Genomic DNA, 13,182 nt, shown 5'->3' on the forward strand with positions numbered 1-13,182 from the left:
TGAATTATAACATTCTAGAAAGATAACCATGCTTATAGCTTAAAAAGATTCCTCTTTTTATTTAACATGTAAGTATGTCGGAGGAAGTATGTATCATGCATGTGTTGGGTATGTGTGTGGCAGTTGTGAACTGCCTCACATTGGTGCTGAGAACCAAACTCAGGTGTTTTTAACAACTGAGACATCTTTCCAGTTCTACTCAGAACTTCTTGCCAAAGCTCTGTGTTGGCCTCACAGGGACTGTGTGTGTGTTGGGGGTGGGGGTGTCGAGGGGGTACGGCACCTAAGTGCAAGCCATAGCAGACAGTAGAGGTCAGAGGATGGATAAACTTGGTTATCAGTCCTTGTTTTTCACCTTATTTGAGAAGGGTCTCTTGTTCACTGCTGCGAACGGTTGGTCTATAAGCTCTCAAGAATTCTCAAAACAAAACAAAACAAAACAAAAAAAGAGTTCTCCTGTCTGTATCTCCCATCTTCCCACAGGTATGCACTACTGCATCTGGCTTTTTAAAGGCACCACCAGGCTCTTTATTCAATGGCAGCCTGGAGTTGATGTGCTCACTCTCCTAGGGCAGCTTCCCTCTCATTCTATTTCACATCTCATATACTTTGGTCCTTTGCAGGCTTGATGCAAGAGTTACACAGGACCCTTAGAAAAGCATGACAGCAGAATCTCACTATAGTCCACAAACTATGGTGATACTGTGTTCCCCAAAATATTGTGCACCCTAATAAACTTATCCGGGGTCAGAGAACAGAACAGCCACTAGATAGACATAGAGGCCAGAAAAAGGTGGCACAAACACCTTTAATCCTAGCATTCTGGAGGCAGAGATCCATCTAGATCTCTGTGAGTTCAAAGCCACACTGGAAACAGCCAGGCATGGTGACATACACCTTTAATCCCAGGAAGTGATGGCAGGAAGCAGAAAGGTATATAAGGTGTGAGGACCAGGAACTAGACCCTGGTTAAGCTTTTAGGCTTTTGAGCAGCAGTTCAGCGGAGATCCATTTAGATGAGGACTCAGAGGCTTCCAGTCTGAGGAAACTGACTGATCAGCTGAGGAATTGGCAAGGTGAGTAAGCTGTGGCTTGTTCTGCTTCTCTGATCTTCCAGCATTCACCCTAATACCTGGCTCCAGTTTTGATTTTATTAATAAGACCTTCTAACAATTCATGCTACAACAAATATTTAGGATTTGTGTGCTGACAGCTGTGTCAGGAACAGGGCACAGATATCCACTTGGTTGGCCTGGTGCTTCAGGACAATCTAGTCAGCCAGCAACCCAGAAAGGTGCCCAGCAAGAACTTGTGAAGAAAAATATCCTCCACTGTTTGAACGACAGTATGGTCTTCCCCGTCCAGGTTACCCATGTGCAGTGACAGCTGGCCCTTCCACTGGGTGATGGAACATGGAGTGTGTACTTTCTCATAGGTCACTAGCTTGTCCCCCTTGCCCTCAAGGACTAGTACAGCTCAGTTCTTGGTGCAGAGCTTATAAGTGAACAGGGTGTGCCAGGCATCCTAGCTGCAGGCAGGCCCCTGTGGCCCTGCTGGATATGCAACCATCTTGGGTAAGAAGAGTTCAGGGCATGCCAGAATCTAGCTTTTATGTGAGTTTTGAGGATCTGAATTTAGGTCTTTGATGCTTTCAAGGCAAGTACTCTGCCCATAGAGCTATCTTTTCAGGTTATTCACAGGAACTTAAAAAAGTTCTGACATTCATCAGAGGTGCACAAGGCAAAACCTTAAATGGAATGATGTCATGACTACTCTCTACAACTCCAAACTCACAACATACCAGAATACAGAACATCAACATAGTTCCCCAAGCCAAGCTTCATCCTAAATGAGAAAATACATGGGGCAGGAAAAGCTGGGAGGCTTTAAAGGCTAAATGATTCCATTTGAGAGGTGTCCTGGAGCAAGTCATTGTAATACGGTTGAGATTCTTTTCTTCTATAAAGTGGGAGAAGCAAGTACTATTGTGTATACAAATATATTAGCAGTCAAATCAGAAAGGACTCAGAAGAGTTTGAGATGAGCCCAAGCTATACCACAGTGAGATCCCATCTCAAAACCAAAACAAACAAACAAACAAAAAAGACAGACAAAAAACCCCACCAAGAAGCCCCCAAAATCAAACAACAACAACAACCAAACGCAAAACAACAATAATAAAACACCAACAAACAAAATAAAACAAAACAAAAAAACTCCTCAAGAAACGGTTCCAGGACTAAGGAACAGATTCTGCTGCAACCATTTGCATTTCAGACCCTGTGCCCCTCTGTGTGCAAGACTGAGCATTAGGACTGCAACTCCTATTGCAAGAGCTTTCTGCTATAATGAGCTGCCTCTTTTCCATACGCTGTAGAGACCATGAAGCATAAAAGGTCTCAATTAAGAGCCTGGGAATCCAGAAGTTGATCCAAAGTAAAAGCCTAGGATATAAAATGAAGAAAAACCAGACACCATAAATTTTGAAGAATCAGATTTCCATAAATACTACCTTTTAGATAACTCCGTTAACCCCCAGATCAATTTAAAACAGGAATGCACTGACTGAATTAGTTACCTTCTGTTGCTGTGACGAAACTCTGGCCCAAAGCAATTAAGGAAGAAAGGGTTAGTTACGGCTTTCAGTTCCAAAGGATAGTGTTCATCACAACAGGGAAGGCGTGACCTAGTGGCAGGAGCAGGAAGCTGGCTGATCACATTTTTATTCACACACAGGAAAGAGAGAGAGAAAGAAAGCAGGAAGTGGGGTGAGGTGCTCCCCAAACAGTACCACCACCAGGGAACCACATGTGCAACTGACTGAAGGAGGCCACGGGGACTATTTCCCATTGACACCACCACAAACACAATAAGCCCATAAGAAACACTATGCTCCAAATTACAACTGTGCATGTGAGTGCCTAAGAATTCTGGTCCCTTCTACCCATGGGGACAGAGATTACTCGGTGTGGGAGAAGATGAACTCTAGCAGCAACAGCCCTGTGAAGATTCCTATCAGAGAGGTGTGGGAGAGGCTGCTGCTTTAAAGCCAACAATTGGAAACTTAGCTGATGGCCTTATTTCAGGAATGTGCAGGCGCTGGACATTCACCTAGTGATTTATACATGTGTCATGAATTGCTCTGAAACAAGTGGGTCAGTAGATAAGCAGAGAGGCTGGCTTCGGAGTTTCCTCCCTTCAGCCTTCACTTCTCAGTCCCAGCCTTCCTGAGTAATCAGGATACAGTATTAGAGGAAATGAGTGAAGAAACTCTTTGTTAATCATTGTTCCATTACAGCATTCATTACCAACAGGTCTTTCCTGTTAATACATTCTGTGACGGGGAGAAAGGCACACACTGGGGAAACCAAACAAGGGGAGAGAAACGTCTGAAGCATTAAACAGAGAACTCAACCCTGGGCATGTTGGCTGGATCTGCAGCATACCCCTGCCTAAGGCCCTGGTTCTTGGTTCAGTCTATGCCAGTTTGAAAGATTTCTGGAATTGTATCCATCTGTAACTGTTTGCTTTAACTTACTTCGAAAAAGACTTCAAGAGAAAAAAAAAAATATTCCTTTTAGTGGAGATAACCAAGGTATCACAAAACTCTATTTAGGAACCATTAACTGCTGGTGTTTGGGCCTGTTTAAATGGGCATTTCCTCCAGAAAACAGCATTTAATTAGTCTAAGCCACCACTGAATTGGTAGATTTATAAAATAATGGCTTATATGCATTAGAAGACGAATGCACATACTGAAATCTTATGGAAAGCCAGCACTGATTCTTTTTACTTTTGAGACAGGGTCTCCAGTTGCTGTGTAGTCAGGGATGGCTTTGAGTCTTGAACTTTCTTTCCGTTCCCAAGTGCTGGGATTACAGTTATGTGTTAGAGATATCAGAGCAATGTGGACAGTTTGTGCCAGAGGTATTCAAGGTTAAATGAGAAGACAAGGATAGGAATAAACAGCCATAATGAGATGTAACAGCACTCCATGTTAAAGATGGATGAAGCACTCTGTGGACTCAAAAAAGATGTGGAATGAAACAGAGGGCATGGGACTGGAAACAATAGTAATGATGTCTTATAATAAATCTCCTGGCAGATGCCATGGGTAAATCAGTTCTTTTTGGTGAACAAAGCTGCAAAACACCTTCAGGGACCACATCTGGGTAGTATTCCTAGCAGGAGAAAGGGTCACTGTGTGAGCAGGGACCACATCTGGGTAGTATTCCTAGCATCTGCTGTCATTATTTTGTTGTTCTGTTTTTCTTTTGAGACAAGTTTTAGACTTTTAAAAATGTTTATTTGTGCTGGGCGGTGGTGGCGCACGCCTTTAATCCCAGCACTTGGGAGGCAGAGGCAGGTGGATCTCTGTGAGTTCAAGACTAACCTGGTCTAAAGAGTGAGTTCCAGTACAGCCAGGACTGTTACAAAGAGAAACCCTGTCTTGAAAAAAAACAAAACAAAACAAAACAAAAACCAAACCAAAACAAAAATGTTCATTTATTTTTCTGTTGTGGGTGTTTTGCCTGCATGTATGTCTGTTTACCATACGTGTTCCTGGTGCTGAAAATGGTCAAAAAAGGGCATGAGATCCCATGGCACTGGAGCTATAGATGGTTGTGAGCCACCATGTGAGTGCTGGGAATTCCTGATTCTCCTGACTCTCCCAAGTGCTGGGATTACAAACGTATGCATTCATATCCAGCCACACCATGCTTAAGAGAAGTACAGATACACCAGAAATGCTTGTGTCTAGTGAATGGGTAGTGAACGAGGGTATGGTTCCAGACTTAATTTTTGGCTAGAGGGATGAATATCCTAGTCATCTAACCCAACATATCACGAAGTTCTACAGAGAAAAGTGAATCATGTTTTGAAGTAAGTAAACAAAACTTTTCTTCCTCCTCCTCCTCTTCCTCCTCCTCCTCCTCCTACTCTTCTTCTTCTTTTTTTTTAATTGAGACAGGGTCTTACTAAGCAGAGCAGGCTGGCCTTGAGCTTGCAAATCTCCTGTCTCAGGCACCCAAATGATGGAATCACAGGTGTGCGCCACCACACTTGGTTATCTGTAAGCCTTCATAGCTAGTGTCCAAGGGAAAAGAAAGAGTAAGGACTGTGGAAATAAGGGGAGGAGAATGCTTTGGCAAAAGATAAAAGCAATAGCAAAGGTATGGACTGGAGAAGATACGCTCTCCTGACTGTCTAACTTCTGAAGTGCTGGGGACTGACCCTAGGGCTTCCTGAAAGGTAAGCAAGCACACTGTATCACCACCCCACACGTCCTGCCCTGCATGTTTCATTACACAAATGTTGTATAACATTCTTAGATGGGGATAGCTTTTTCTCTAATGTGTCATTTAACCAAATGTAAAGTTCTTGTTTTCCACAGGCAGTTTATAGATCCCTGGCTAGAAAAAAGACCTTAAGCAGTAAACATTGTAGCTAAAGTAGTTTTCTTCCTTAGGACCCAGAGGGCAACAACCCATTAATAGCCCAACTCTGGGATCCGTAACATCTTTTGGAATAATACTAGGGAGGCTATTTATAGGCCCGAAGTGAAGAGCAGTAAGGAGCACACAGGAGGATGAGTGTGAGTCACGGTTTATTCTGTCTGCTGAAGGCTGTCTCCCTCTGACAAACAGAAGTGGCTTTGCAGCTGATAGGAGCACATGGAGAAGCAGGTGCATAGGAGGAGCTACTGCTGGCTAAGGAAGATAGTGCCAGATAATGCCGAAATGGCAGGCAAAGGACAGTACTGGAGAAAAGGCATGAAGAGGGACTGGTGCTCCATGATGCTCTCCGAGGGCAGATCAGGAGGAAGATGAAGTGCTGGGCAGAACAGAACTGACTTTTCCCTGAGTTTCCGACTCCTCCCTAAACGTTACTACATGTTTTCCAGTAACATTTCCTTAGTCCTAAGAAGCCTGCACAGATGCTAGGGTCGAAGTGGGTTCTAATGCCCGTCACACCACCAGCTGGTTCCTGCTGTACTGTCAGATTCTCACCTCTCAGGGTCACAAGGGAAAGGAAGGCAGGGATTAAAGGAGACTTACACAGTGTGAATAGCAGTGCTCCCTCTTTTTTTGCTGTTTGGTGTGTATGTATCTAGACATGTTCCTTTGTCTGTGTGTATGTATGTGTGCAGCTCCACATGTATATGTGTGTATGATCACGTGGAGGCCAGAGACTGATGTTTAGTGTCTTCCTCAGTTGTTGTCCATCTTATTTTTGGAGACAGGAGCTCCATTGACCTTAACCTCAGATTTCAGCTGGAGCCCAGGCAGCACGTCCCGGGTGGGACTACCTCCTTAGCTGTGCTATTACAAGCATGGCAAACACTTTACTGACTGAACAAGCCACCCCCGCATTTCTGGGACCTCTGTGTATGCTGTGGGACTCGGTCACAAGTGTCTGTGGTGACCTGCTGACCTCTGTGTACGCTGTGGGACTCCGTCACGAGTGTCTATGGTGACCTGCTGACCTCTGTGTATGCTGTGGGACTCTGACATGAGTGTCTGTGGTGACCTGCTGACCTCTGTGTATGCTGTGGGACTCCATCACGAGTGTCTGTGGTGACCTGCTGCTTTGGCATCCACTGTGAACAGAAGCTATACTTCCTCATACCATAGGCAGGGTTCAGTTACCCTAACTGTCTCCAGTTATGTGCCTCCCAGCTCCTCAGTGTGACGTCTGTCATATATCACTGTTCCCTGACAACCTCTTCCTTGTGGTCATCTAGATACAGCCTGAGTGGCTGGGCTGACTGCCATACCCAGCATGGACTGTACAGACACAGATGTCACAGCACAGCCACCTGAAACTTGTGCCTACTTGCTTTAAATCTACTAGTGAAAAACTCTTCACAGGAGACCTGTTTGGATGCTGATATCCAGTAAAGCTTTGGCCCATGGATCCTGTTTCTCTACCCCTGCCTATACTTTCCTAACCTATGTGTATTGACTTCTAGGTGTGAGTAATAAAAACTTCATATTTATCTTATGCCTTCCCTAATTCACCATAAAGATCTTAAAATCAAAACAGTATTATGTGGCTGAGTTTGCGATTTTAGAGCCTTTTGTCAACTTCTGAGAAGAGTTTTCTAAGTTGGTGACAGCAGTTCCAGCCACAACCTTCCTCCCATGCTGTCACAGCCCCTAGGGACCTAACTTGTACTTCTCTGTACCAGTCACAGCCACTCAGACTCAGGAGAGCAGCCCACCACCACCATCTCTATGCCCTGGGAACTCCCTCCATCTTCTCTGCTCCTGCAGCTGGACTCTGACCTATCCTTCTCCTCTTCTTCCATGAATGTCACTTCACAGTCCCAGGGCCATCGTTCCTGATTCCCAGAGGAATAAAAGAGAAAAGAGTACCTCCCCACTACTAAGGTTTTGTTTGTTTGTTTGTTTGCTTGTTTTTTTTTTCCCTGAGATGTGTGAATTCAAGTATAGTATGTGTACCACAGAATAAATTTCATTCTGTGACTATATGTTCAATGCTATTTCCTCGAGTTACATTAATACAGACAATTTACAAATGAAAGTTTGGTTTTTTAAGCATATATGAGGGACAAATGATGTTTTCCAGGGTGGCCCGGGAATTTCATTTTCCAGGAGTGGGAAAACGTCTCAGTGGTAATAATCAGATAAGTAATGACCATTACAAACTACCTTTTCTTCCTCAAGCATGGAGACAGGAAAATCTAAGTCTGGTAGGAGAAAAGGGGGAAAAAAATCAAAGGGGCTGGAGAGATGGCTCAGCAGTTCAAAGAGCATTGGCTGCTCTTCCAGATGACCTGGGTTCAATTCCTATAACCAATTAGCAGCATACAACCCTCTTTAAATCCAGGTCCAATGGATCTCACAACCTCTTCTGGCTTCCAAGGGCACCGGATATGCATGTGGTGCACAGACATATATTCAGGTCAAACACACATACACATAAATAATAAAATAATCATTAAAAAAGAAATCAAAGAACAGATATTTTAGCTGTATCATAATTCTACACATATATACTGTCATATAAAAATACACATATTTGCAAATCTGTTGAACGGTGTGGCAGCAAAAACGAACTGCTCAAGTCATCACTCTCATCTTCACTCAGGAGGTGGGAGGTGGGCCTCCCAGGTCATCCCCACAGTACAGGTCTACTGTGATAAAAGGTTCCAATAATGGTGGACGTACAGACCATTTGATAATACCAAGAAAAACAAGTGTTTAGAAATAATCAAGACACACAGAAGGGCTAAACACAGTGTGGTTCCTGCAACGTTCAAGACACTCTTTAGAAAACACATGCATGGAAATCTTCAGAGTGTGGTTTGGAAATCAGGATGGAGGTGACACAGGTTCCCCTTCAGGAGGACATCCAATGGTATCCTGATAAAGGAAGACACAGGGATGGGGTAGGAAGATTCCATGTAGGGGCAAGCACTGGGGGGAGGCCAGAGATGCTTCTGCTGCAGGCCTTGTGAAAGGATTCTGTACTTGGAGTAGAAGTTCTTAGTCTGGTAGGCAGTCACAAGATACTGCAGATTCTGGAATAAGATGAACCGATGGATATGAATGTAGGTAGGTATGCACAGGCATCCTATTTAGGTTGTGACCTACATGTTCCATACGCAGTTCATCACTGACCTCCCACGTACTAATCTTTGGTAATGCACATGAAAGTAAAGGACAGCTCAGCTGACCCACCTCATAGAAGAGTCCTTCTGGGAATTGCTGGAAGCACTGAGCACACACGAAGCACTGTTCATGGTACAGCTCGCCATTACTGTTCACGATCTTCTCGGCAGGTGCAAAGCCTCCCTTGCAGCGCTCACACGTGGCGCTGGCCAAGGCATTGGCCATGTTGCTAAAACACACAAAGGACAAGATGCAGATTGTTAACTGGTAATTAGGCTTAAAAGCAGATGGCATCAAGAAACAAGGAGCAAATTCTATCTGGACATAAAACTCATATTTTATCCATAAAACCAGGTTTCACAAATACTCTAACTTAAAACGACCCAGGCTCATTAACTAGGCACTTGGGTTTCTACAGTTGGGTTTCTGCTTTGCTTTTGTTTGACTTTAACATTTTTAGCATTCTTGTAAGCAGTGTTAGATACTAAGAACACAGACCAAAGCCAAGAGTTCCCTCAGCTGGTGCAGTGGGATACACCTGTAGTTCCAGCCTTTAAGGAGGTAGAGGAACCCAGAAGTTCAAGAACAGCCTAGGCCATATAGCCACAGTGAGACTCTGTCTCAAATAAATAATCAATGAATAAATGTTTCCCTCAAGGAACTCAGGCTTATAGCTGGATAAGTAACTTCAATTAAAATATCCATGAGATAACATCTTTCAAAAAAATTGTTCTTTGCTATGAATACACCTCCTTGCTTCCAGATCCTCCAGGACGCTCCATTCCACATCGCCCTCCCAACTTCACATCTCTTCCTCCCATCATAACACACTGAGTCCAATTAGGGCTGCCGTATGTGCACAGATAGGGCTCCAACCACTGGAGACAGGCAAGCTACAGTGGGCCACACTGCCCAAGAAAACTGCTTCTCCCTCCCTAGGCCAATGGCTTCTTAGCCGGGGGCGAGGAGGGGCTCATGAGTTCCTTCCCTCTGTGAGATAACATTTTAAAGCCAATTTCTTTCCTTTTTAAGAACAAAATCTAGACATCATGTAACTGAACATCATACCATAACCTAAATTCAGATTATACCTTTGATTGGATTCTATTGAGCTTAAAACCTCTGAAAATTAGACAAGATGCCTCAGTTCTATCAAACAGTACATAAGACAAACACTGAGTACTAACAGTATAAAATATATCTTAAAATCACAGAATTTTATGTAATAAAGATCATTTTCCAGATAGAGGAATAGGTTCAGAAGTGGACAATTAACTCAACATCACTGAACTAGCTTCTTTTTTTAATTTTTTTTTTTTCGAGACAGGGTTTCTCCATGTTGTTTTGGTACCTGTTCTGGATCTTGCTCTGTAGCCCAGGCTGGCCTCGAACTCACAGAGATCCACCTGCCTCTGCTTCCCGAGTGCTGGGTAAAAAGGTGTGCACCACTGCCGCCCGGCCTGAACTAGCTTCTTAGTTAATGAGTGACACAGGAGTAGAACCCACGTTCCCTGCTTACAGGAATCTTATCCATCACAGATCAGAACCCTATTGCAAACTCTGAAGAGTTCATGGTAGGGATGCAATCATACTTTGCAGGTCAGGAAAATAAAGCCAGTCAGTAGCTAACATTGAGTGCCTCTGACATAGGATGTAGTCAATGAATATTCTCAGTTTTCTCTAACTACTGGTGCTTCAGAAGAAAGGCAGCATGGTTGAGGCAAAGAATTAGGTGAGAATTTCACATAAATAGCACTTTGTTTCTGAAAGTTCTAGAAATGGAGAAGGTTCCCTATGCTGATTTTACATGTTGCTTTTTTGTTTGTTTTGGCTTGTTTTTTGTTTTCAGAGGCCTCTACCATAAACAAGCTCGTCCACTTCTGACCTTTCAGGTATTTGTTTGTCTCCCACCACCAATGCCAGGAGACAGATGGTGTGGGTGTGGAGAGCCTCTAACTCCACAGCTACTTCAACCAGCTGCCTTGCTCCTACCTCTTTCCAAGTTTGGCTGTTTCCATAGCAAAAGCAGCAATAGTTATTCTCCACTCCACCCCAACAGAGGACAACTCTACACTTACCTTCTCCCCTCAAATGTTTCAAGGCAATTCTATGTTCTAACCTGCAGTAAGAAACTGTGTTTTGAATTTCCACATTCTCCATTTCAGACCAATCAAAACTCAGATTTAATGAGTAAGCTAAATATAAAATAGGAATGTCACACAAAAAAAAAAAAAAAAAGAAGAAAAAAGAAAAAGAAAAACTGGGGCCAGTGAAATGGCCCAGCAAGTAAGAGTGCTCATTGCAGCCGGAGACTTGAGTTTGAGCCCTGGAACTCACATAGTACAAGAACAAAACTGACCCCAGCAAGTTATCTTTGACCTCTACATGTGTGTAAACAAGACTTCCACTTTGTCATCTCAGAATTAATGTGACATGAGAAGATCCATATAGTTCCTTCTACCCAGATCAATGGTGACAGTTTTAATGAAGTTCTGGGGAGATCTGTGCACCATTATCATTATCATTCTAAATCCTCTCAAGGATACCCCAAAGCTCAGTAATCTTTTTTATTTTTTGGGTTTTGTTTGTTTCTTTGTTTCTCTAGACAAGGTTTCTCTGTGTAACTGCCTTGGCTGTCCTGGAACTCTCTCTCTGTAGTCCAGGCTGGCCTCAAACTCACAGAGAGCTGTCTGTGATTAAAGACTGCCACCGCCACCAGGCTAAACCTCAGTAATTTCAATGGACCTCCCCAGGAGCTGGAGAGCATTCTGAAATGTCCTGATCCACTACCACTTAACTCAGTGGTTCTCAAGGTCTGGGGTGACTGGTTCTCTGAAGTACCTTTTCTCAGCCACATCTCTGTGCAGAAGCAGACTGTCGGGAAGGAGCTTGCATCAAGAAAAACATTAACAAAATGTGCAAAAAGGGAAGGCAGTGGCATTCTTTCCTCTACATTATTAACATATAGTGAGTTACTTTTCACTGCACTAATAAATACAAGTTCTCATACAACAAGTTCTGGATTTCAATCCTTTTTGCTTTTTTGTTTTTTCAAGACAGGGTTTCTCTATGTATTTCTGGCTGTCCTAAAACTTGCTCTGTAGATGAGGCTGGCCTTGAACTCACAGAAATCCACCTGCCTCTGTCTCCCAAGTGCTGGGATTAAAGGCCTGTGCCACCACCAAGCTCCTTTTTTTGGTGGTGCTGAGACAGTATAAAGAAGTCCTTGGTTGCGCCTTTAATCCCAGCACTCGGGAGGCAGAGGCAGGTGGATCTCTGTGAGTTCGAGGCCAGCCTAGGCTACAGAGTGAGTTCCAGAAAAAGGTTCCAAAGCTACACAGAGAGACCCTGTCTCAAAACCAAAACCAAAACCAAAAAAAAAAAAAAAAGAAAAAAAAAAGGTCCTTGGATAAAAACATGTTATTACCACTGACTTTTTCATATTCACTATGTTACAGACTTTATTTACGTTTGAACACTCCAGTAGAATTGGCAAAATGGGTTGAGAGATTAATGTAATATATATATATATATATATATATAAACACACACACACACACACACACACACACACACACACACACACGAATTCTTTGAGCAACAAAGGAGGAACAGGAAACAGCAATCACTTGTCTCCCGACTAACCTCATGTTTCCCTTTCCTCTATCTTCTTGTTTGTTGGCTGGCTGATTTTTTTTTTTGAGACAGGGTCTTATGTAGCCCAGGCTGGTCTCAAATTCCTGACCCTCAACACCTTCCAAGTGTTGGGATTGCATGCTCAGTTCCTCTCTCGCCTGACTCTCTAGTACTATTCATATTTTTTTTATAGCTGACAATATTTAATACAACATATGACAGAAATTATTTTTAAGAGACAAGTCATTAGATTGGTTATATCTAATTGCTTAATTTTCCAGAAAATGTTTTTCACTAAAAAGTGTTGCTGACAAAGAAAATATGGGAGTAGGGAGAATGTACTTCTATAAAGACCCAGCCTTTAGGATAGAGTCCTGACTCGCCAGCCAGGACTGATGTTATGGACCTACCTCTATAGGCTGGCTGCTCAGGAAACCACAATCAAGCCTTCCAATTTCTCACATCTTAATTATCACTACATGTAAAACAAATATTCTGCTCTTAAAATACAACAATGTGCAAAATTCTGTTATTAAATATCTTGAGAGTTTACTAGCTACCTCAAATATTGGTTATGGAATAATTCCTCAGCAAAGTGTTTATCAATTAAAGTTTTAGTTTTATCTTTGAGAACTTTCAGAATATATTTTTTCCTGTTATAGATCCTGATCACACAAAGTGCCAACTTCTCTCATGAAAATGTACCATTATTAGAAAGATGAGAGCTTTCTATTTTTCCCAGGAAGGTGGCATTTTCTTTGACATGTGTTATGTCCTCTGGTAGAAGTTTATACGACAAGCCAATCTGTGAACCACCCCAAGCCCTCAGTACACCCTGGAAAGGCCATGCTAAATTAAAACACATTAGCTGAATCAAATGGCTAGGGAATGCAGAGATGAAGAGCTG

General features: G+C 42.9%; 1 protein-coding gene across 5 annotated transcripts in view; it reads right to left on the reverse strand.

Annotated features, from left to right (window-relative positions):
• Window positions 1-13,182, reverse strand: part of Lims1 (LIM zinc finger domain containing 1) — a 110,448-nt gene that overhangs the window by 20,981 nt on the left and 76,285 nt on the right. For all 5 annotated transcript variants that reach the window (XM_052744962.1, XM_052744963.1, XM_052744964.1 and 2 more), the window contains one exon: window positions 8,709-8,868. In XM_052744962.1, the coding sequence (XP_052600922.1) occupies window positions 8,709-8,868 (160 nt within the window). The remainder of the gene's footprint in view (window positions 1-8,708; window positions 8,869-13,182) is intronic.

The sequence above is a fragment of the Peromyscus californicus genome, unplaced genomic scaffold (genome assembly GCF_007827085.1).
Source record: "Peromyscus californicus insignis strain IS unplaced genomic scaffold, ASM782708v3 Scaffold_19__1_contigs__length_69161282, whole genome shotgun sequence".
NCBI lineage: Eukaryota > Metazoa > Chordata > Mammalia > Rodentia > Cricetidae > Peromyscus > Peromyscus californicus.